The sequence below is a fragment of the Alosa alosa genome, chromosome 8 (assembly GCF_017589495.1).
Source record: "Alosa alosa isolate M-15738 ecotype Scorff River chromosome 8, AALO_Geno_1.1, whole genome shotgun sequence".
Classification (NCBI taxonomy): Eukaryota; Metazoa; Chordata; class Actinopteri; order Clupeiformes; family Clupeidae; genus Alosa; species Alosa alosa.
In genome coordinates, this window is record NC_063196.1 from 1,816,341 (window position 1) to 1,840,494 (window position 24,154).

The 24,154-nt window shown below is 39.9% G+C and overlaps 2 protein-coding genes across 8 annotated transcripts in view; both read right to left on the reverse strand.

Moving 5' to 3' along the window:
* Positions 1-4,650, reverse strand: part of adgrg6 (adhesion G protein-coupled receptor G6) — a 93,690-nt gene extending 89,040 nt beyond the window's left edge. For all 6 annotated transcript variants that reach the window (XM_048250980.1, XM_048250984.1, XM_048250983.1 and 3 more), the window contains exon 1: positions 4,431-4,650. In XM_048250980.1, the coding sequence (XP_048106937.1) occupies positions 4,431-4,432 (2 nt within the window). In that variant the 5' untranslated portion in view covers positions 4,433-4,650. The remainder of the gene's footprint in view (positions 1-4,430) is intronic.
* A 1,783-nt stretch (positions 4,651-6,433) lies between these two features.
* vta1 (vesicle (multivesicular body) trafficking 1) overlaps positions 6,434-24,154 on the reverse strand; it is a 38,890-nt gene continuing 21,169 nt past the window's right edge. The window contains exons 3-8 of one of the 2 annotated variants that reach the window (XM_048251416.1): positions 16,932-17,059; positions 13,309-13,384; positions 9,365-9,476; positions 8,846-9,034; positions 7,779-7,856; positions 6,434-7,068 (exon numbers count right to left, since the gene is read on the reverse strand). In XM_048251416.1, coding sequence (XP_048107373.1) covers positions 6,923-7,068; positions 7,779-7,856; positions 8,846-9,034; positions 9,365-9,476; positions 13,309-13,384; positions 16,932-17,059 — 729 coding nt within the window. In that variant the 3' untranslated portion in view covers positions 6,434-6,922. The remainder of the gene's footprint in view (positions 7,069-7,778; positions 7,857-8,845; positions 9,035-9,364; positions 9,477-13,308; positions 13,385-16,931; positions 17,060-24,154) is intronic. The other variant, XM_048251417.1, reaches the window with a different exon arrangement.

Here is a 24,154-nt window from a genome sequence, read left to right on the forward strand (position 1 = left end):
GATCCAGGGCTGCTTGACTTTCAGTCGGCAATGTCACCCCACAGAAGGTTGCCTGGCGAAGCTCAGTAGGGTCTGGAAGATCTCCCAGTGCACTGGTAAGATCTGCAGGCCACTAGTCTGGATCCATGAGCAAAAATGGGGCCATTGACTCCATCGGTTAGGTCTTGCCAGTTCTTGCAGTGTTTTGCCATGGGTTATATCGTCGGCGGAGTTCTGGGCAAAGTCGACATATCGCCATGTGTGGTGTGGGGTTAGTTCTTGGATTTCGGCTACACAAGTGCCAATGAAGACTTTGAAACGGCAAGATTCCGATCGCAGCCAGGTCAGCACTGTTGTAGAGTCAGTCCACATGACTATCTTCTCAATCTCTAAAGTAAGCTCATCACCAAGAAGCTTAGAAAGCTGAGCTCCTGTAAGTGCGCCACACAGCTCCAGCCGGGGCATAGAGTTCAAATGTCTTGGTGCTACTCTAGACTGAGCCATTACAAATGACAGATGCACTCTGCCATCATTTCCCACTGTTATGAGGTATGCCACCGCCCCATAGGCCTGCTCAGAGGCATCACAAAATATGTGAAGCTCTCTTCCTCTCACTGAAGCTGAGATGTGAAGCTCTCTTCCTCTCACTGAGGGAGACTGACTTGAGGGAGGAACTGCAGCTCTTCTTCCCAGTCTTTCCGCTGCTGAATGAGACCTGGTGGGAGCTGGGGATCGTCCCAACCTCTGTGCTTGTCCCACAGGCATCTCACCAATATCTTTGCCCTTGTGGTGTAGGGCAGGATAAAGCCTAGGGGGTTGTATTGGCTGGCAAGCACTTTGTACTGTAGATGTTACACATAGTAAGTTCACCATAGTGCACTGGGCGGCATTTGTATCCTAACATGTCGGTGGAGAAGTGCCAGCTGAGGCCTAGTGTTGACTCAGGACTGTCTGTCTTGTCTTGTGCAAGCCAGAGTTCAGCGCTGTTGGACCTGAGATTTTCAGGGAGGTGGCTAATGACATCGGGTTCATTACTGGCTCACTGGCAGAGCTCGATTCCAGCTGAAGACAGGAGGGCTATTAGCTTATCCACTAGGTCTCTCGCCAATGTGGTGGTTGGGAGACTCTGAAGGCAATTATCAACATGAAAACATCTCTCAACAGAAGTTCCCACCTCATCTTCTGGCTGGCTGTTCTTCCTTGTGTGGTGCTGCAAGGCGAATAGCATGGGCTACACGAAAAGGAGTACCTGCCATTCATATACCGCGGCAGGCTTGGTTTGACACAGATCACGCCACACAAAGCGCAGGAGAGGAACAAGAGAACTTGGTGGAACATGCTCTTTATGTCTCCACTCCCAGCTACCTCATGCTTGCGAAATCTGAGGACTCCCAGTAGTGATGCCCCAGGTAGAAGGTACTCATTTAGGTTCTGTCCTCGATGCTGGTATGAGCAGTTGAATACCAGGCGTTGTTTGCCATTATGGATAACAAGATGGTGGGGAATGTACCACACCTCATCTCCTCTATTAAAGTGTGATGAGTCCAGCTTAGTGACCAACTCAGCCTGTAACAGCTTCTCGATCTCTGCCAGTATATTTTAGCCATCTCTCGATCTCTCTGGAGTCTTCTCTCTACTGCCCGCAGACTAGACATGACTGCATCGGAGGTGGCTTGAAGGCATGGCATATCTATGTAGCGTAGCAAAGGGGTAGCATAGCGCAATCTGCCATCCACCTCCACATGGGTTGTCTTGTCTTGTAGCAGGCCGAGTGCCTTGCTTTGAGTGTGTCACTACTTTGTTGCTCCTGAGGGGTATGATGTCGGCGTGCCAGTTTTTCAACATGCACAAGCACTGCTGTGAGCTGGACAACTGGCAGATGACACTTGAGGGACCTTGTAGCATCCAGCCTAACCTGGTGTGGATAGCAGCCAGGCCACCTGGGGGCCCCAGGCGTACAGGCTCAGTGGGCTTGATGAGGTGTGGATGGTCACTGTCTATGAGCAGCAGCCGTCGAATCTTCTTGAAAGGCTGGAGGGGTAACCCGGACAGATGCTTATACTTCTTCTGGAGTGATTGGGTAGGTGTGAGCAAGATCAATGCGAGTTGATGTGAAGGCATTGGTGATGTGATACCGAAGACTTTGGCCTACCCCTGGGTGAGATGGCAAGTGGTGAAACAGGAGCGCGGGTGCCTTTATGATAGTTAGCCATAAAGGGCCCATGGGCTGAGGCTGCTGGTAGCAGTTGGCCTTGTGACGACTGATTCCGCTTGGCTGCTAAAGTCGCATCGTTTAAGACTTGAAGTTCACTCATTAGCCTGTTGAGGTTATGAATCATCACCTCTCCCAAACTGTGGTGGCAGCCAGTCGATTTCCTCATCATCATCATCGACATCACTGGCTGGATCTAAGTGATTGGCATGCACCTCTTTTGTTGACTGACCTCATGCAGTGTTCGCCTGCTGCAGCAAGTCAATGTATGCATAGCAAATCAAATGTATGCATACTTTTGGGATAATGTGATCTTGAATGCAGAATAAACCATGGCAATGCTTTGACTTAGTAAAAACAAACTTTGTCCATGGACTGATTGTGACAAAGTTTATAGAAATTGCATTGTTGGAACTCTGGGGTACACCACAATATTTATGTTTTCAGCAAATAACAAATTAACAATGTCTTTAACAAAAAAACATACTTTTGTGTCTGATGTGTGATGTTGTGAACACTGTGGTAGATCACAAAGCAGTGACATGGCAACTTGATGCGTCAATCTAATTGATGTGGCCGCTATCGTAAATGTAATGAAAAATGTCCAAAATTGATGATCTTCTGACGAAGCCTTACGAAGGTACCGGACTGTTTATTTTTTCTACGTTTTTGTCCAGTACAGCCAAACAGGAAGTGAGATCAAATCTCAGCAGCTGTTTGATGAACTGACACCATGAAATTGGAACCCTTTCCTGAGATTGGTTAGACTGCTTAGAGTTGGTTAGACTGCTCGGGACACTGGACAACACTTCACATCAGCTGCAAAAGCTACTGGTCAGACAGTGTAGTGTTTTCAGCTTGAGCCTTCTACAACAAAACTGTAATAAGGACCGGTACAGGAAGTCATTCAATGTCATACAATAATTCCCCTCTGTGCCTGGAGAGCAGACATATCTTCTTAAAGGCAATGCAGTTTACAGTGATTTTAAGATAGGCCTACAACTTCTTTTTTAAATCTAGTAGCATACAGTGTACACTCAATATTTGTTTAAAAGGTTTACAAGCATTTTATCAATGTCAACTGGTTTGTTGGTGGTGTTTGCAAGTTTTTTTTTTTACTTTTAGGTAATGTTAATGTTAAGTAGCTCGTTATTTTAAGACCTAATTTTACAAACCTGAATACTGCAATTTCAAGGGAAATGCGTCTGTATGTGCGTCTATTGCACCTTAAAAGCCGTTTGGTTTTTGCTCTAATTTGTATGAATGATCTATCTATTTATCTATCCATCCATCAATCCATCCATACTGCATGTCTACAGAAGTTTCCTGATTGGTTAATATGGCTGCACCATCTTCACATTTTAGTTTCTTATAGCTCAGGTAAGGGAAGTCTATCTTTACTTTAGTCATAATTGCTTTTAAGAAAGCATGTGGGCAGGAGTAAAATAAAGCGATTTTTAGATATTGTTTGCTTTAGCCCCTTGGTGGGTGCCCCACCCTTTACATAGCCTAACTTATTTCATGTTTACATATCCTAACAGTTTACTAAGTTAACAACTGGGCCTACACAAATTAATGTAGCCTAGGCCTATGTGACTATCTGTTTTTCAGTTGACGCAATTTACTGATGACTTGAATTCATTACATAACTGCAAAGCTATTAAACAAGAAGACAAAAAAAGGGTTTGCATGCCATTATGTTCCTACAGTCAGTCTGCAATGAATACTTGTAGCCTACTGAAAGAAGACATTTGTCACTGGAATCGCAATATAGGCAGTAAGACCAATCACACTGGTGTGCCTGTTCAATGCAAACAATCAGATATCATCAGAGGTTGCTAGTATAACAGAATTGGTAGCCTATGTGGCAAATAACTGACTAAAAATCTTTTTTTTTTTTTTTTTTTTTTAAAAATACAAAGTCAGGTTCAGTCCTAGCCTTATGGATTCTATTATATGATCAAGGGAGAAAAGTGGCTACCAAAAGCGTTTTCTTTCAATTCTGCTAAGACTGCATTTCAAATCAAATACACACAATCAACAAGTGTTACCCAATACAGCCAACCACATTCAAATGCACTAAACAGTGCTGTTGTGTCCTGTAACATTTAATTAAACTAGGCTACTCACTCTATAGGCTACTCTCTATCTCTCTCTTAGAAGATAGTTTAACTATCTTCACCATTTCTACTTACCGACTGTGGAAGGCAAAGGATCATGCAGAAATATTTGAACTTACATCGTTTGTCACTGAGGCTCCCCCGTCTGTAGAAACATTTCGACCTGTCATCCAAGTTCTCAGATTTTAGAGCTGTTAGGCTACTTCAGCAGCACATGAAAATATTCAATGATACCGGACTTCTCGCAAATTGTGATAAATTGTAGTTGCCTCTGCTTCTATCTGCAACAAGACAATTACAGCTGAGGAAGTCGATGTAAGTGTTCAAGTCCAATCTCGAGCTCTTGCGCCCCACCCTGTCATCGAATCCCTTGGGAACTATCAAAGTGACCTTAACATACTGCAATGCTAAATCATTTCATGCGCAGCACACGCCTGAGTTCGCGTCTATTCAATAAAACAAAATAAACACACGCCTACATTGAAAATGGCCTGTAATAGTGAGAAACATTTCACATAAAAACAGCCTGACGAACATCAACCCTTTTGGGGTTTTAATTCTTCCTTTTTATTTAGCTTTACCCTTATTCCTAGTTCCTAAGTGTTCAGTAGCCTATCGTCATATTTTTGCCATCAAACCAGCTAAATGTGTTTGAGTAGCCTATATTTTGAATTTGGTTCCAAAACGCTATAGGCCTATTCACCATTTTTATGAATTTTCATAAATCAATTTTTTTTTTTTACAATTTGTTTAGCAAGTAATTTCAGTAGAACTGTAATTTGGTATTGTTATTGTATGTATCTTTACTCAATCAAAACAATAAAACCGCAATTTGATTGATATTACCTGAAATAACATGACTTTAATGTTTTTACAAATGGATAGGATAGCGTTTTAGAACTAAACTATTCATTTGAATAGGCCTATCAAGTATTTTAATTCTTCATTTGTTAGGGATTATCAGATACTTTTAGTGTTTTTCATGATTTAGATAGATAGATAGATAGATAGATAGATAGATAGATACTTTATTGATCCCCAGGGGAAATTCAAGCACAAAGTATATGGTGTTTGGACATCCTAATCTCCATTAGACCTACCACTGTCATACATACTTTTTATAGCCTAGTCCACTCATTTTGCAAAGATCTGTTGTGAGGATAACCTCAGAGGAGGGTTCCTTTGACAACCCTCTTTAGTAGGCTACATAGGAGTCAGACTTTGCACAAACTGGAAAATCCCATTTGATTTCAATTTGCATGCCCTCTACAGTCATGGGCATGGCAGAAGGAAGAGATTCAGGCAGATATGGATGGCTACACTGATTGTTCTGCCAGTTTGTGGATAAGGCAGGTGCCATTTTCTCACACTAATAAAAAAGACTTACCACAACAAGTTAACACATTGAGCATTAATGAGAGAAATTTGAATATCCCATTGAACATCACCATAATTAATCTATTGTTTCAGTGTTTATAATTGTACAGTATATGAAATGTAAATGCTAATGTTAACTTTAAGTAGTTCTCGGCAGAATAGAATAATACAGATGTGGGATCTTGAAAAGAAAGGTGAAGAGAAAGGGGGTTAAAGGGACAAATGAAAAATGAGAAGAGAGAAAAAGTGACAAAAGGGAAACAAGGTGGAGGGAAAAACAGAGAACAGGTAGGCTACAACACAAACACAACAATGTGGTTACACTGCGGTTAGATGTTGCACATAATTCATTTACAACTGTAATCTAGTTAACAGTGGTCTTTGAGTAACTGTCTAAAACTATGCTGGTCCTTGAATTTGAAGGAACTGGGCATGGAAAGTATTTGAATTTCATGTTTAAGGTCTTGGAACCTTGCAAAGATATGTCCACGGCTGTGTGTGCTCTCAAAAACAATCCTCTGTTCCTGTAGTCCTGGCTCTAAATGGGAGAAAAAGGGTCTCAGACCGAGCCCTAGACTATTCCAGCCTATCAATGCTACTCCACTGGTATGGAGGAAAGGGGTGTATTTGATCAGTGATTGAGCTAAGATATCAACAACCTTTGTTCAAGAACACCACATTTCAGAACACCACATTTAACTACAAAACAATAAACCCTTCACAAATGCAGATATAGTACAGCATGTTGAAGTGTTAAAGATACGTTTCAGGTTTTTATTTGAATCAGATTTGAAAAGCAAAGCCAAATAAGAGGCACAGTGCAATGTTATACAGGATTTCTGCTCATTTTGTTATGAATGTTTAATTCAACATAACATACACAGCTTAAATATCAACATAGAAGAAGAGAAGCATATTTTAGATTTCCAGCAGACTTTCAAGTTCAGCATTTTGTCTATGAAAGAAATCAGGATCTAGCCTTACAGATCATACCTTATACCTTCACTCAGACGACGTGCAATATATCCGAATCTCCATTTCATATAATACAGTAGCAAAGGACGACTATGAAAGACATTAAAATAGGTTAAATGTAGAGACACAGTGGCCATTGTATTTGAAGTCATTTTCTGTGCTCCGAGAATCACTCTTTCCTGAAACAGCTGTGGCCTGGCTCATGGCTCTGTAGTGGGGCTCTTTTCAACTAGATGAGTGATAACTCTGAACAATGCCTTCATTCTTTGCCGGTGGTGAGCAACTTTAGGGCCTTCTGCAAGTTTTGAATGGCAGTGGTCACATCCTCATATTGCAGAGCACTGCCAGCATACTTGCAGTACTTCTGAGCCCGGGTAAAGTCTTCTGGAGTAAGCCGCACATCACCTGAAAAAAGCATGATAACCAGAGGAATACAATATTTGTTGTCTTATCATCTTTAGCTTACTTTTTTCTTTTGGATATTTCTCACTGTCTGTGTAAAGAAAATACACAAAGATAAATCTCTCCCATCATAATTGGAATATATTCTATTCACTCTAAAACCAACGTCATATCGTCATCATATGTCAATCGTGTTTTGATTCACGTTTGCTTGCAAGTTTGCTTGTCTTTCAAATAAGAAAAGCTACAGTGATGGCCAAAAGTGTTGGCACCCCATGCTAAAGTTGACTGAAAAGAGGAATATAAAATCATCTTTTGGAAATTGATCTTAATCCCTTAAATGAAAAATGAGGAAATATCTAACCTTTAGGAACACCAATTTTCTTAGTGAATGAATAATGTATCATACATTAATAAATGTTCTTCCTTAAAATACAGGGGTCATAAGTATTGCCACCCCTATGTTAAATTCCCATAGAGACAGGCAGATTTTTATTTTTAAAGGCCAGTTATTTCATGGATCCAGAATACTGTGCATCCTGATAAAGTTACCTTGGCCTTTGGAATTAAAATAGCCCCACATCATCACATACCCTTCACCATACCTAGAGATTGGCATGGTGTTATTTTAGTTAGCCTATTAGCTGGTTTGATGCTCATTGAGCTCAATGCAAATCAAATGTTTACAATGTTGCTGTTAGTGGAGATCCTACCTTCTTGGTTTGTGTTCAGTAAAGATGGGTCAACTACTGGTATGCTCCTGGGAACTGGCACTGGCTTCTCAGGTTCTGCTGGGGAAAGAAATCATTTTTACATTCTACCCTGTTTGTGTGCATCTGTCCAAACTGCTCATGTGATTCACCGGCGAGTTTTAAGAAAAAAGACTTATAAGAGCAGCTTCCTTCTCCAGTGGGAAGGCATCTGGGGATCTGGGGATGCGTGGCGAGTTTGACCAAATCAGGTTTAAACAGCTTTGGTTTGACCGAATGCGCAGTAGACCACTCAAGTTTATTCCAACAAGCGCCAGCCCAATAAAAATTAAGGTTTATACCTCACTATCCCCCTCTGAATGGTGAGGACGATTCTCTGAACTCCTTTGCAAAGGTAAACAGTCTCGGTGGGCTGTGAGTTGATATTGTGAAATGGGCCAAGTAAACCTTGGTAGCCTAAGCTAAATTACCTAAAGGGTAGCCTAGAAATCTAGACGCGCCCCTAGCGGCTGCCAGGGCTAGTCTAGCAACTCTCGGTTGGCTTGTGAGCTCCAGAAATCGAAACTTAATCAGGACATTGAAATCGTGTATAGAGTCGTTTGGTGGGCTTAACATAATGATTGATGGCAGAGTTGCAACGGTTTGGCTTGAATTCCCTGCTACTTGAAAACAAATATCCTATTGCGTCCTATTGCGTGCAGAGGGAATTTGAAGGACAACTGATTATCCCGCCCCTCGGACTGAGCACTGCGGTGAGTGCTCGCCAGGCTACCTAAAGGGTACTCTAAAAGCACAAACCTTCACCAAGGCCAAATGTATCACAAAACATTACAGAAGGTGGAAATTTCACACCATGTTGAAAGGAGCAAAAGAAAATGGAAAATGGAGCAAATTAGAGTTTCCAAAGTATAGCATGTGTTATTGTGTGTCTGTTCAGTCTATTGGATGTACGCCAACATGAGATGGATTTTTTTTTCGCCATAAGATGGTATTCACAAACTTTCTACAAAGTTGATATCTAATAGCCAGCATTCAAATTCCACTTTCAAATAACTGGAAACTTTCCATACCTGCAGAAAAGGGAATCTCAGCAGGTGTGTTGGCTGGAGCATGAGCACCTGGGGATATCTGAATATTGTTGCAGTTGGGAGCAGCTGTAGTGGCAGGTCCTTGGTCAGGTGTGTGAAAGGATGACTTGGGCTGATAATGAGATGATGGGTCCTGAGCAGATGACCCATCATCTGTGCCGATCATGTCATCTGCAAGACACACACACACACACACACACACAAAATGCTATAAAAAAAAGTTCAAGGGGACCCAATTCCAAAATACCAGAAGGATGGCTTATTTGACCCATCACAATAAATATTGCATGCTTAATTAATATCAGTTCAAGTTTCAGCTTTTCAGAGTTAAACACCCTATATTTGTATTATTTTATATACATAATCCTGTGAGGTAAGTACCCATAAGGCATACGATAACAACTTCAATACTCCAATAATATCAGAGGAAGTCACAGAGAGGCCCAGAAAAGTCCCAAATGTACTGTAATAACAGGTATCACAGCAAGTGTCACAATTTACCATATGTTTCTCCATCCATTCCAATTGGGCCAGGTTGAGGGGTCTCGCCATTCTTGAGACAGTTGTGAATGTGAGTTGCCTTCCACCTTGCATATTTCCTGTGCTGAACGTTCTAGAGAAATAAATAATTTCGGAGAAAAGATTACAATTGGTAAATCTGTTGGCACAATGTTGGTGGGAGAAAAAGCAGTGTAAAATGCATGGGCCTAGGTTTAGATGGGGACCATGGTGACTAGTCCCCATCAATATTTTGAGATGACAAAATTGTCCTCACCAATATTTTAGCGAACTCGTTGGTGTAATTTGGACCCAATTCGACGGCCTGGACGACTGCCACTGTCATTTGATTGGCTGAAACCGAATGGGGGACTCTCTGACACGCATGTGAATGTCAAAGCATAGAACACTACTTCGCTTTGTGGTGTCACTGCAGTGTTTCCCATACATTGACTAATCTGTGGCGGGGCACCACAAAATAAAAATCGGCCGCCACAGAATGTTTAATTTAATTCAATTTAAATTATAAAGGTCAAAGCCTTGCATTGCTATTGAGCTGCGCTTTTTACGCACGCAGCCTTTCCTTGCCCTGCCCCGCTCTCTCTCGTAGCCTGCTGCCCCTCCTCTGCATGTGCATTTAACAAAATATTCATGATTGTTGAAGGATTGTTGTTGCCACATAGAAACATTGCATAGAAGACGTCTGGCTAAATTGCTATTAAATCCGCTTAGCAACGTGACCATGCTGCGCAAATTTGTTCAAAACTGCTGCATTGAAGTGATCTCTGCTAAGGTCTTATCACAACATATTAGGCTACATTGCTGAGACTAAACTAAGTTATGAAATCAAGCAGTATCTCAAAGCTAACGTTAGAATACTGTTTGGATGTCGAATTTAGCATGCTTAGCCTACTTACAGCTGCTTGTCAATTTCGTTGAAGGGCTCATTTTATTGACTCTGACACTGAATGTTTGCAAAATCCCAATGTAAATGGAAAAGTGTTTTCCAAAATTCAAAACTGCTTGTCCCAAGGGGAAGTAGGCCTACGAACCTTTATTTTAACTATGCAGAAAACGTTATGAAATGCATCCACACATCAGCAGCCTTTCAACTGTGTTACAATTGCAACTCATCATACAGATATCACACCACAGCACATCACATGAAAATTAACGTTGAACTTAGGCTACATTACATTACATCATATTTACATTCTGCATATGGCTCTGCACACCAATTACTCTAGGTGAAATTTCTCACAAACTCTTTACTCAACGCATAGCAAACCGTATATCACAATAAACAGCAGACATTGCCAAATACGAGGATAACACATACCTCTGTAGCCTACAATAAGCCTCCAGACACTTTTAGTAAAGTTGCATTGAAATCAATCAACAAGAGTATTTTGTCAGGCAATTAATCAATTTAATCAATATCTGAGATGTGTGAAACACTATTTGACTGAAATGGTAGGCCTAACCAGAGATAATCTCAGAAATATTTTTTTAATGAAACAAATGACTAAAATGTTTTGACTAATATTGGACTAAGATACGCTACCTTGAGTTCTTCTTTTGACAGAAACTAGACTAAAATTACAAGACGTTTAGTGAACTAAAACTTGACTAAGAAAATGTTTATGTGAATGACTAATAAGGACATTTGACACAAGACTAAGACTAACATTACAAAATGGGGGATACGTGTCCCTACCCAAGCTGAGATCAAACCTACAGCCTTGTATCCCTGTATATGGATCACAGTATTTTTTCCAGATTGTTGAAGAACGCAAGACCAATGGATTAATGTCAAATGACATGAAGGGGTACAGACTGTAAAACATAGGGTTTACATTTGTTACATTTACATAGGGTGTTCTAGACATGTATATTTTCCATTGATTTCTCAGCTACTAACAAGTTCATAATATCACCCGTAAATAATTGTTCAAATTGTATAACCAATTGATTTATTTCTTGTTAAATTGATTTATTCTTTTTTCCTTATTTCCTCTTTTCCTTATTTCCTTCCCTTTATGTCTGTTTCATCACTGTGCTTTATTGTAATACTTGCCATAAGTATTGTTCCAAGAAATGTAAATACCAAGAATTGGACAAACCTCAATAATAAGGTAACTACATGGTCATTTCATCAAAACATGACTTTCTGTTCACCAATTATCCTTTCCAATACTGTCCAACATCTAGTGCTAAATGTTTCACCTTTCTACCGGTAATCCAACACTACTATTATTTGTACCACGCACAGTGTGAAACAGCAAGGTAAGAGTACCACTAAGTACGATCATTGTCACAGGGCACTGTTCTCCTGAGAAAAAGTTCCCAACGAGCTCTTTACAGAAGGGAATTCTGCCTCCCCTTGGGGAACTGCTGCACTCAGTGAATCATTGTCAGTTACTCCAACACAGGTCGCTCCTTTGTATTTAAAGACATCTGTGGCCATGGTGACCAGCTGACATACATGAATGGTATTAAAGTGTGATTCAATGGTAGCCTTACTATTTGACTTTTATTATATTATGTTTATGGTTCTTAGCCGACACGTTTGTCCAAAGATTGTGAATATGTAAGGGATAATGTATAGAACACTGGTCATTATCGGAAAATAAGTCTCGACAGGGTGAACAGGGTCTTGCTTCGTCCTGAAGGGACTTATTTTCCAATAATGGCCGGTGTTGTATACATTATCCCGCTTATTACACGGCTACTTCCCAAAACCAAAAAATAAACTCCACATTATATGACTCTTTACATTGATTTGTTACCGTTTCATCGTGGCTTTTGCTGAGAAACAAATAGTTCGCAACACATGCTGAACTTGAATATAGAAATATACTTAAGCAATATAGCACGAGTGAGAGTGGGGTTGGTCATGGACATTCCCACGGGTGTTGTTTGGCCGTAGCCTCATAATCTGAAAACATCCCGTTATTGTTAAAAATGTTAATTTCGACATCGTTCTTACGCATCAAAAAATAGTTCCCTTTTCAATAGACAGCGTCTTGGTTGCTAGGTAACCAATATTCCAGATCCCTCGTTACGGGTCTTTGTGGCTTACGTGTCTTCTTGAAAGAAATGTTGAAAGTCGGGCTGAAATCACATTCATATCTAGCTTTGCTGCATGCATGTTACAATGACACTGGGCCGTGTCATGTAAGGGACATGGTACTGCAAAAAAACGGAAACATAGTCTACATTGCAGAACCACTCAACTTTATTAATTTATGGTGAATAAATGTTACACTACTGTGCACAGCCTGACGTGACGATGGTGAAGCACTGTTTCGTTGTGGTTTGCTAAGGAGTAACCCATTGCTTAAAATAGTGGAGGGCTGGGATGAGAACATTGTGTCAAATCTTCGCATTGTATCGCAGAGTGATTTATTATTAGCTGTGCAAAGTCTGAGTTGAAATGTCCAGGGATATTCCAACTCATGGAACGTCTCTCGGCCAATCAGAAACAAATAAATAGTTCCATAGAACCCAATTGTTGTATAATTAAGCAATATAGCACGAGTGAGAGTGGGGTTGGTCATGGATATTCCCACGGCTGTTGTTCGTCAGAGCCAATGAGGCCGAGGCCGAAGTGGCGCAGGCAACAACAGCCGTGGGAATATCCATGACCAATCCCACGATCACAAGTGCTATATTGCTTTTATACAACAATTCTACCACAAACATTCTATAGAAAACTTTTGAATGAAGTTCCAATGCAAAAAGTGACCGGACTACTTGCGGAGTGATATGAAAGACATGAATATGAAGCACAAAACCCATTTTCCTTGACAGCGGTCCGTAGATTTTTTGAATATAATAAAATACAGAAGACAATCAAGAGAAACAATTCCATGTATTCACATATGGTATTAGCTGCTGAAAAAGATTAGAGACGTATCAGACAATGTCTAGGGGGAGGGACTTACCTCCTCTGATAATTCACCAAATACTGAGAGAACATCGATCAGGAGGCTAGCTGTGTAGAATGATTTTATCATATTTCTGTAGAAAAACATAAAACGTGTTACAAAGTTTAATCCTTTATACAATGTCTGTTCTGAGCATTTCTGGTCAAACACAATGTTGGTTTAAATCTTATCCAAGGGTAAATTGCCCATCTGGACATTCTGGGAAAAGTCCAGAATGGCAGTCCACCCAACGGCCATCAGCCTAGGTTCATTGACCTACAGCATGGGTTCTCAAAGTGTCGCCCACATACACATTGTGTCATGGAATGTGTGTAAAAAATAAACAGAATCAAGCAGGAGCGGGAATCACCCACACTCTTTTAGGTAACCGAAGGGGGAGTATCTGACACGCACGTAAGCATGTCAAAGCATAGGCAAAAGAACAACAGACAACAGAATAGAAGTCACACTATCATGATAGTTACCATGTCACTGACTGTTAATTACATTAGAATCTTGCAGTCGCAATAAACAATGTAGACAACTTCCTGTTTCTATATTCTGTTTAATGTATCTGTGAATGTAGCCTGCACAACGCAAATAAATAAAAGATAAACCATGGTGCACTTCCATACTCATAGAAATGAACATTGCAAGACACTCATCTCTTCTATGATCCCAGAAAGATTTTCTTTGACTTTTTTTTTATCTAATGACATACTGTGAAAGTGAAAGTGGTGTGTAATTATACCTACACACCACTTGAAATCTTAAAGTGGTGTAACACACCACAAATGTAATGACATTAAAGACAAGTGTAATAACTTAAAAATCAATATGAAGTATTCAAATGATTAAATATTAGGGGTGGAACGGTACACAGACGTCACGGTTCGGTTCATACCTCAGTTCAGACATCACGGTTCCTTACGAGTTCGGTACAACGGAGGGAAAAGCAATACAAAAATGCAAAAGGCAATTTTTTTATTGTGAATGTCTCAGGCTGTAGGGCCTACTACATAGTGATGCAATCTCTCCCCACATACCCCACATCATCTACAGACTCAATCTGCAACTTGTGAACAAAATAAGACAATCAGTTCTAAAACTGAAAATAGGCCTCTTATTTATGAAAGTGCAAATTACATAGAATAATTTTTAAAAACCCACTAGGCGAGACCTTCAACATCCAGGTTTGGTTGTATGGAAGGGTCTACAGTTTGCCTCAATATTTTTCAGTGTGTCTACAGTAATAATCTACTAACTGTGAAAATGTCACACTATTTTGCTTTCTTAAAAAAACAAAATTGCTCCTTTCGTTTCATAAACGGACTAGCCTACAACTAGAAGTCACATGACTTTACCGTTTGCATGGTTTGTTTATTAGCCTGGTTAGCGTTGACACTTAACACTTACTGCCAGCTCTTCATGTGAGAGCACAACACAAGTTACCCTAACTGTTTGTACACATCGCCGCCGACTTGAGCTGCAAAAGATACAGGAAGTCATTCATTTTCAATGGAAGCCGGCTTCTCTCAGGCGTTTTGAGCAATCAGAGCGTCAAGCAAAAAGTTGAAAGTTGGTCAACTTTATGCTAATGAGCTATGACACTGTTCAGTGGCAAATGACCAGCAACGTAGAATTCTGCCATGTCAGAGCGGCCAAAACACCAAAAGCTTCCCCGTATTTTTTGACAAGTGTCCTTGACAGGGCAGCCAGAGCTTCTTTTGCAGCTCAAGTCGGCGGCGGTGTGTATGTACAATAACATAAGATAAATCACCACACGGTAGGCACCGCTTTCCATCTTTACAAAATAATTTTAAACCATAGGTTTTAGCCCTATTTGTATGTGTATCTAAAGCAAAGATTGTTAAGGCGGAGCAAGATACTTCGTCGTAGTTCATGTCAATGGGCGCAAAATGGGGATCGAATCCTGTCTGCATAAAGAGGCGTGTCGATGATGTATTGACGAAATGTCGCTGTAACCGCCAACAGCAGCTGCATAAATAACCGGCGCACACCTGATATAAGGTCGATTTTCTCCAGACTGGAATGCTCAAAAATGCTAAAAATGTACCTGAAATGTTCAGAAGGATTTGAGGATCATGAAAATGTGCCCGAAATTCACATTCCTAACTCTATAGAACCAAGACCTTAGCATATGTGGTGAAATTCTGAGCTATGCCCATAGACTTCAATGGAGCAGTCGCTGCCTCTGCTCTGCATAAAGGGGATTTTGACCCCCTCGTATGCATTCGGGTTCCCGGAAGTGGCTCCTGATGAAATATCTTTCTCCGCCTTAGTAATCTTTGTCTAAAGGCTGGTGAAGCACTGCAGGGAGATGTTTCTTGTCTCGTTCCAGTGATTGGTAGACCTACATCTGGGTGATGGAGTCGTATGTACTGTACGTTAGCATGTTCAATGTATTTCCATTCACATACCCAACAACTGATGAAACAACGCCATCACACAGTCTTATCCACCACTCTCTCGCCTGTACTACTGTAACTGACGGGAAACCGTTTTCCAAAACTTGCGATCCTAAAGAGACCTCTCTTGTGGGTGCTATCTCTGACTGACTCACTCGACCGTCGACCTGACAAAAAACTGTAACCTACATAGGTGGACCTCGGCTCGGCCTCACATAGCTAAAGCGGGACTACAGATTAGGTGTCCCTAAAGAACTTGTGTATCTAACAGTAGTTCCGCATTGCATTAATTAATTTGCGTGCAAGTTTTATTTATTTTTATACCGTGAATTCTCTGTGTAAATTAATGCACCGAACCATGACACCCGTACCGTTTCGGCTCAATATGAATACATATTTTTTAGCTATTAGTAATTATGCATTAGATACCATAAATTATTAACAAAATATCTAAAGTTTAGGGCCTAAATGAATTTCAAAATATGAAATAGAAACCTATGACATAAGCCATCACTTTCTGTGTGTGTGTGTGTGTGTGTGTGTGTGTGTGTTTGCGTGCGGTGCGTGCGCGTGTGGAGGGTCGATCAAAGTCTAAGGGGCCACTGATGTGAATGATCACACAATGTTCAATATTACTGATGGGGTCAAGGTGGTGGGGGCCCCCAAATCAAATGTTTAAAAAATCAAAAAAGTATCAAAATTGAAACTCTTCCCTTGGCACCGGTATCGAAAAAATAATTTTGCCATTGTGACAACAGTAGGCCTACTTCATAATCATGTTTGTCCGTACACATTTCTTCTCAGTAAAAGTCAGTAGCCACGTTTACATGGACACGTCCATTCCATTAGAAACGGAATAACGGCTCATTCGGAATAAAAATTGTCGTATAAACACTTCTCTGATTTTTTTTTTTAGTCTGAATGAAAATTCCTGATCCGATCAGAATTTTAATCGGAATGAAAGAGATTGTGTAGTCTGCTCCTATTCTGAATGAACAGCCGTACATACGGTCATTCGGATTGACTGCTTTATCTTCTCAAGGAAAAGTAGGCAACAACGGCTATTCCGATCAAAGATTCTAAAGTGCTTGAAAGCACCTGATCGAAATAGATCGTACCCCATGTAAACAGATGTCACAAATATGTTAAGGTCAATGTATCTTTAATTAAGTTTGTGTGCAGAACACAGCAAATAGTGGAAAGGACTCTTACTTGTGAAAGCGTCCTGATCGATCTTCATTATCAGCATAGAGGAACATTTTTAAGGCATAATTTTCAATGTGAGCATGGCCAACAATCTCCTGAGTGATGGATTCATTATCACTCAATTCTTTCTTCATCTACAGGATGGAGAAAATGCACACGTTAGTATAATCTTGTTTCTTACCTCCCTCTGAAACATGGCCGATATCATTTGCATTTGAATGAAGTAAATCCATAGCCTGGGTGCCAGCTGAACTTAGTCCCGCCCACAACATTTGAGGTCGGGAAGATCGGTCTGGCATTGCTCCATTGTGGAGCAACTATGCTCAAACCAGAGCAGTTCGGACCAATCAAAGCAGGCTTTACGATGATGGACAGGTGAGCAACAGTGCCTCGTGTATCACGTCATCAAAGCACGCTTAGGTTGATTTTGTTTGCCACAAAAATGTTGTGGCTGTAAGGGGACAGATGGCTTCTAAGACCCCATATGGAAAAATGCATATTATTTCAATGAGGTTTTATCACTGAAAACGATTATTTCTGAAAACTTTGGCCAAAGTTGAGATGTGGGAAAACTCATGGTTTAACTTTTATCAAGGGAAAACAGCGTGTTGCATTGTGACATGTTGTTCCCTCGTTCGTTTGAAATCTCTGATTGACCACCTGTTCGAGGGATTTGCGACAGCCTTCCCTAGCTGTTTATAACATGTTTGTAGCATATCAGTGTTCAACGGAATTATTTTTAAAAACGGAGGGGAAATATTAGTTTTTCCTAATAGCCTACCCTGCTATGTATCTCTTAGATTTCACTAACGAGTGTTGTAGGAGATATTGACGGCACAATAACTTTTACACAAGACCAGAAAACAATGTTAAGGCATTTGTGGAGAAGAAGGATGGTTTGTGTGTTCTTCCCATAGACAGTAAAAGTTCTTCCTACATCTCAAGGTAAGCTATTCCGACAGTAAAAGTTCTTCCTACATCTCACGGTAAGCTATTCCGATTGGTTAGGTCTATCCAATTTAGTGCAGAGGCATTCCCCTTTGTTTTTGAAGAAGTCTGCAAATGTATCGAGTGCCTGACTGGAACAATAGGTTGAAACAAATAGCTCTATTATAATTTGCAATTTTTTTCTTTTAGAATGGCCCATAAGTCAAGCAGAGCTAATTCGCCCCAATGGAGCAGTATCAGACTCATATTCTGACTAGAATTTGAGTATGACAACGTCAGGCTAGTAAATGCACATACAGCTCTAAAACAAGTTTTATCTACCCATAAGCAAATCACATGTTTTTAGTGAAAGTTATGTCAGAGACATTCACTGCAGAGATCGGCATACCAGCTTTTAGCTAACAAATCCCGAAAGTTTCAAAAATGTATTTTAGAACAACAAATTCCAGATATCAGATACTCTGATGTCTTATGTTCCCTGTATATTTGAGATCCACAGGCTTCCAGTCATACGTGGAGATGTCACAGCACACACATGTTGTGATGCTTTGAAGTAGTTCATTGTCAAGTATGAGTATAGTTATACTTTGGATTGCTATTCAACTTTGGATGTGTATTCCCGACTTAGACTAAATGGCTGAATTTTGTGACCTCTCTTAGCATACGTATACAAACATCTGAAAATGAGGCTATTCATAATTCATTATACATTTTTCAGTGGGTGTAGAATTATGGCCCAGTAATATCTCACCTTGAAAGCACATCATTATTCTATATTTTTTTATACAAGTTATGGTTTATTATTTTATAGGAAAGTCTGCATTCTCTCAATACACATAGAGCAAATCTTGAGTGCTACAATATGGCAGATGTGTTGATATATTCAACCCAATATAATTTAGCTGACAATGGGGTATCTAGGTTGCTATATCTGGCCTAAACTGTCTCACAGCCTAGTTGATTTCACAAGTGTTAGTTATTCCACAATACATATCCCATGATAAAGCAGAAGACATTCTAGTCTCACTTGCTTTTAAAAACAGTGTCAGGATTTCTTTAGCCTTTGAGAACCTCACAATCAACTGTGAAGTCAAATAAAATTCATGTTTTGCACTTTTCCTTGGATTATGTTAACTGATTGAATCTATCTTAATGATTATACAGTGTACACAAACCAACAACAACAACAACTAAATAAATAGCTGGTAAATAAGATACACTGATTAATGAGATAATTCACTTTTTTAAAGATTGAAGTATGTTTGAGCTCTAAAGATTGAACTGTTGGTATATTCTAGGCCTATCATATGGTTTGAAGTTACTTGCACCCAAAACTCCACTCCTCTATAATTCAAGAGAGGCACTCTCTGAGACGTGAGATGTTACAGTCTGGTAGAGAGCTTCAGGTTTCCTTGTAAAATCTGTAAAGCAAATACTGATTACATTTCAACAGGTGGACTGAGGACGTATGAATGGGCTCACTGTTCATGCTTTAATGAAATCTCAATGAATCTTTTAGAAAGGGGCCATACATGACACAATACATCACTTGTGTGCAAAAAATGTGGAAAATGACTGAATGTGGAAAAAGGAGAATGCAAGTGGGAGAATGTGATTTTGTTGCTTTTTCTGATTAAGTGCAAACTGGATTGGAAAGCTCAAAAAGTAAGTATAATTATTCTGAAGATCTAAGGTGATGTTGTGAAAGGTTTGTGTTTTTACACTGAATGTTAAATGTTGCCGGTCAAACAGCTGACTGCTACAAAAGGTGGAACAGTTGTTTGAGTAAGCCATACACTTAAGTTTTGTATGATGCCTTTCCTTTTAAACACTGCACAGGCAACAAGGAGGCTAAGGTTACAGAAACCCGACCCAATTTGTTTTTACAGCATTCTGCCTGGATATGCACCCTTGTATGGAAGCTAAGGCTTCCTGTTACTATAACATTTAAACCAGTAAATGTCACCACTGCTGAAATAAAGGCTGCTTCAAATCCTTAAGCCGACCTAATTGGTCCCAAAATGTCTATAAAAATACCTGAGCATAAACAAAAACAGTGGTCAGGCACAGCTTGCTGGCCCCTTTTAAGAACACCAATAAAGCCTGTCTTTTGAACTCTTGATATAACTAGGAAGCGGAACAAGGGTGTCTTCGTTTCATCTTTAGTCAAAGGAGACAAACTAGGGTTTTTTCCCAGAGCTTAGTAAAGACCGAGTCTGATTGCGATTTTATCTTGAAAGACACCATTTTCTTTGTAACCATTGTTGTGTTTTCGTTGTCAGTATTATAAATCAATACGTAACACAGAATCCACAAATCCTGTGCTGTACAACTCCACAATGAGAATCTATTGACAAAACACTTAAGGGTTATACGGTTTCAAATCAGACAGAATCAGAAAAATGGTTGCCATACCATTTCAGAATTTGCTCAGAGTTTGTCTACATATTGTTTAGGTCCCAAAATAAAGACCAGCAATATATTTTAGTTCAATTTTAAATGTCTTCATATTTTCTTTGTCTTTGTTTTTTTAACACTCAAGCCCCTAGATTCAGAAGAAAATGAGTGATATTGAGGGTATTACAGTATAAACTAATTTCTCAACCCACATAGCATCAAATCCGTATTCTGTCTCCACATACAGTACTTTATTAATGTTGTGCCAATATTTGAGGTATCCACAGCTTATTAACATGAAGATATTAAGCATAAAACGAGGTATGGTTGCATTATTTGGACAAAAATGGTATGTGGGATAGCTAATCGGAACATCCCATCTACAGTGTATGGAAACCCAGCCCAATGTATAATAATTTAGTGTTAGATGGAGTTACAACAAACAGAGGTATAACAATATATCTTGTTCCTGGAGAGCTCAAATTACATTATTGTAATACTTTATTATTATTGATACTTTGTACATTAAATGGCCATATATATAACTACTTCCAGTTCCCACAGGCTTGGAATTTCACCATTTTAGGGGCAAGGCCACTTGGCCTTCAGTTGGGCATATTTGGTGGGGGGCACAAAGGCCAAAGTTAACTATACAGTAGTATGCTATAAAAATGATCAAAGTTGTATTCACTGCAGTAGACCTGCATCACTGTATGAAACTTTACAAAAACATAAAACATGACATATTACATATAACTGTAAATCATTTGATCATCTAATATTTTCAGATATCTAGGCTATATTTAACATTTATTTTGTATTTGGCCTGTTATGAAATCATGTACTGAACAGCTCAGCTTTAAGAAACTCAAATAGCCTAGATGCATGCTTAGCATTTTGTGATCATTTAGGCTACTTTCACAAACTCTTCTAGTCAGCTGTCCTCTGATTTACCGATTTCTAGGCGACATTTGTAATATTTATTTTGTATTTGGCCCGTTATGAAATAATGTGGAACAATTTAAACACGGTGTAAAACTTAAATCCCAAATTTGGAGACATCCATGTATGTTGAAATTTACTGCAAATTCAAAACGGGATTAGTCTGGAACAGCTAACTGTACAGGGTACTGCTTTACACCTACACCGTTCTGTTCGGTAAGGTCTGCTGTTTATTCTGATATATGGTTTGTCATATGTTAAACGAAGGGTTCGTGAAGTATTCCACCGAGATGAATGGGTAGGGAGATGGACGCAAAACCTTCAGTAGAATTTATGATTAAATTGAATGATATTATTTACTTTTCTCGCGAACCGTTCACCACAGCAATTAGCGGCTAACATCATTTAAAAGCTGAGAAAAAGCTCTTCTCATGTGATACTTGTGATGTCTGTGTGATGAGTAGGCTACTTCGTGAGTAGGCTTGTTCAACTGAGAAGAATGGGTTAATTTGGACGCACTTTCTTTCTTGCGCTGTCACTTTCTCCACTGCGTAATTTGCGCTGTGAATGCTAAGATTATTTTGACAGGCCATAGGCTAAATATATATCGCTATTAGTAGGACGCAAAGCAGAATATTTAAAGAAGGGGGCACCAAGGCCAGCGTGGCCTGTAAACCTCTGATTTTCAAAGGGGCGTCACGGCCAACGCAAGGGGCTACGACGGCCATGGCCGTCGTGGCCGCTGTGAAATCCCTACCCTGAGTTCCCACTATAGCTACTGCACCATTTCAGTCCTTTGATAATTATGATAATGACTTAAAATTGAAATCTTCCCTTGCCCAGATCATCTGTTAAGATTCAAGTTCATAATGTAAAATTGTTTTTGAACAATTACTGAACATCGCCTTAACCTTAACTATAAATTGTAGTTAAAGGAAAACTCTGGCAATTTTGAAAATCGAGCCTTGTTGATCGAGGTCACAGAGTATTGTCTGTACAAGGAAACAAGGACTTGAACTTAAACTTGACTTAGGACTTAAACTTGAAACAAGGTAACTAAGGCATGTTTTCCACATGTAAAAATGTTACAGAGTCCATGGTAGAACTTCAGACATTACCACAAAGTAATGTGGCAGAGTACCTTTAACTAGTGTATTGTGTTTAAACTGCGAAGTGCCTGCACTGTCGGCAAACTTCTTGTTCCCTGAAGTTCTGGGGTAGTGACTGCAACATTCGCAGTTCATGGAGTTCGTCTCCTTACAGTACCTCTACCAACTGAATTCTCGCAAAAATGGTTGGTTGGGGCCTTTTTCGCCACAAAAACCTCTGACTCTGAATCATCATCCGATTGTGACATTGTAAACTCTGGCACTAGTACACTAGCCGCAGGTCGGAAGAACGAGTCAATAGTACGCTTGCTTACTGTTCAGATGCACGTAGCAGGTTGTGATACCTGTCTCTTTCCCACAGACATTCACGCACGCTCAATTATCTCTAGGACCCTCCCCCGCCACACATTACAGTGGCCATTCTCTATCCTTCTCACACTCATTGGCCTGCCACAGATTCAGGATTCATTGACGCGCCCCTTCCACGTTTAACGTGTTAAAAAAGGAGGCAAATTTACTGGTTGCACATGTCTCAAATTTACTGGTTCACTCTCTCAAATTTTAAGGCGCCCTGACTATCGTTCTTAAGTTTTCCTTATTTTTATTATTCGTATTCACCTGTTTTTTTGGGCCAGCTCCTGCTCCTAGTGCTTTTACAATATTGACACCGTTCCAAGTCTGAAATTTTCCAGCAGGAACCGGTGTAGTGTGGAAATTGAAGCGGCGTCACTAATCCTTGTTGTTTTTCCGCCATATTGGATTTTATCGAAAGCTAAACAAAATTTTCACAGGTCACAAATGTTGTTTGATCTTCACCAAACTTCCTCCAAAACCAAGCCTCAGAAAAGTTACTAGAAGAACTTTTGATTTTCGAAAGCGTTCACCCGTGACCAGCAACTTGCTTTACTAGATAGTTGATGCCTTATTGGCCTTAACACTGAGGCCCCTAACTTTTGTTATGAAATTAGGTTCATGTTCATGTTATTATGCTCATGCAAAATCATCTACAGAATTAACTTTAGGTCATGCTCCAGCAATGAAATTGAGGCCTGAATGTTATTTTATAAAACACTCTGCAGCTTTTGATCATTTTAGTCGCTAACGAGCCTACCATTGCAGCTGGTATGCTCATATATGGCCTATAATTGGAAATCATATATGCAAATATAGGTACTAATGCTATAGGGTCTTTCCCTAGGAGAAACTAAAAAGACTTTAAAGTTCCTTGAATGTTTACAGCAACAGTCCAATTTTTTGGCCATTTAGCTCTTTTGTTTACAACCGTGGTGCAAGAACTACAAATCCACAATGTAATTTGGCCAAAATATTATGCTCTCTGTATTTTGTCAATTCCGAACATGACAACATGACAAACTCTAGCACCAGCATCAGACCGTTAAACCAAAGCAATTCTAGATATGACCTTGGTGAGTTGAATTAAAAGTTGGATTCAATTGTAGTTCCCGATAAAGTTGTAAAACTAGTCTGACTCAATACAAGAAGATGGGGCAAAGCACAGAATAGGAAACTCCTAGTGGTTGTTGGAAGGCAACTACAAGTTCCACAGTGTACTTTGAGACCAGATATGGTTTTGCATTCAGAGAGTGAGAGTATCTACTTTATCAAGATAACTATTCCCTTTGAAGATGTGATTGAGGAAGCCTTTGAAAGGAAAAAGTATGCAGAGCTGGTAGCAGAGGTTAGAGAGAGTGGCTGGCAAGCACACACAAGACCAGTGGAGATTGCTACAACGCCTTTAGTACCTAAGTCAGCCACAACACTTGTGCTAGATTTTGGTTTTCAAGGACGGTCACTGAAAGGAGCTGTAAAACA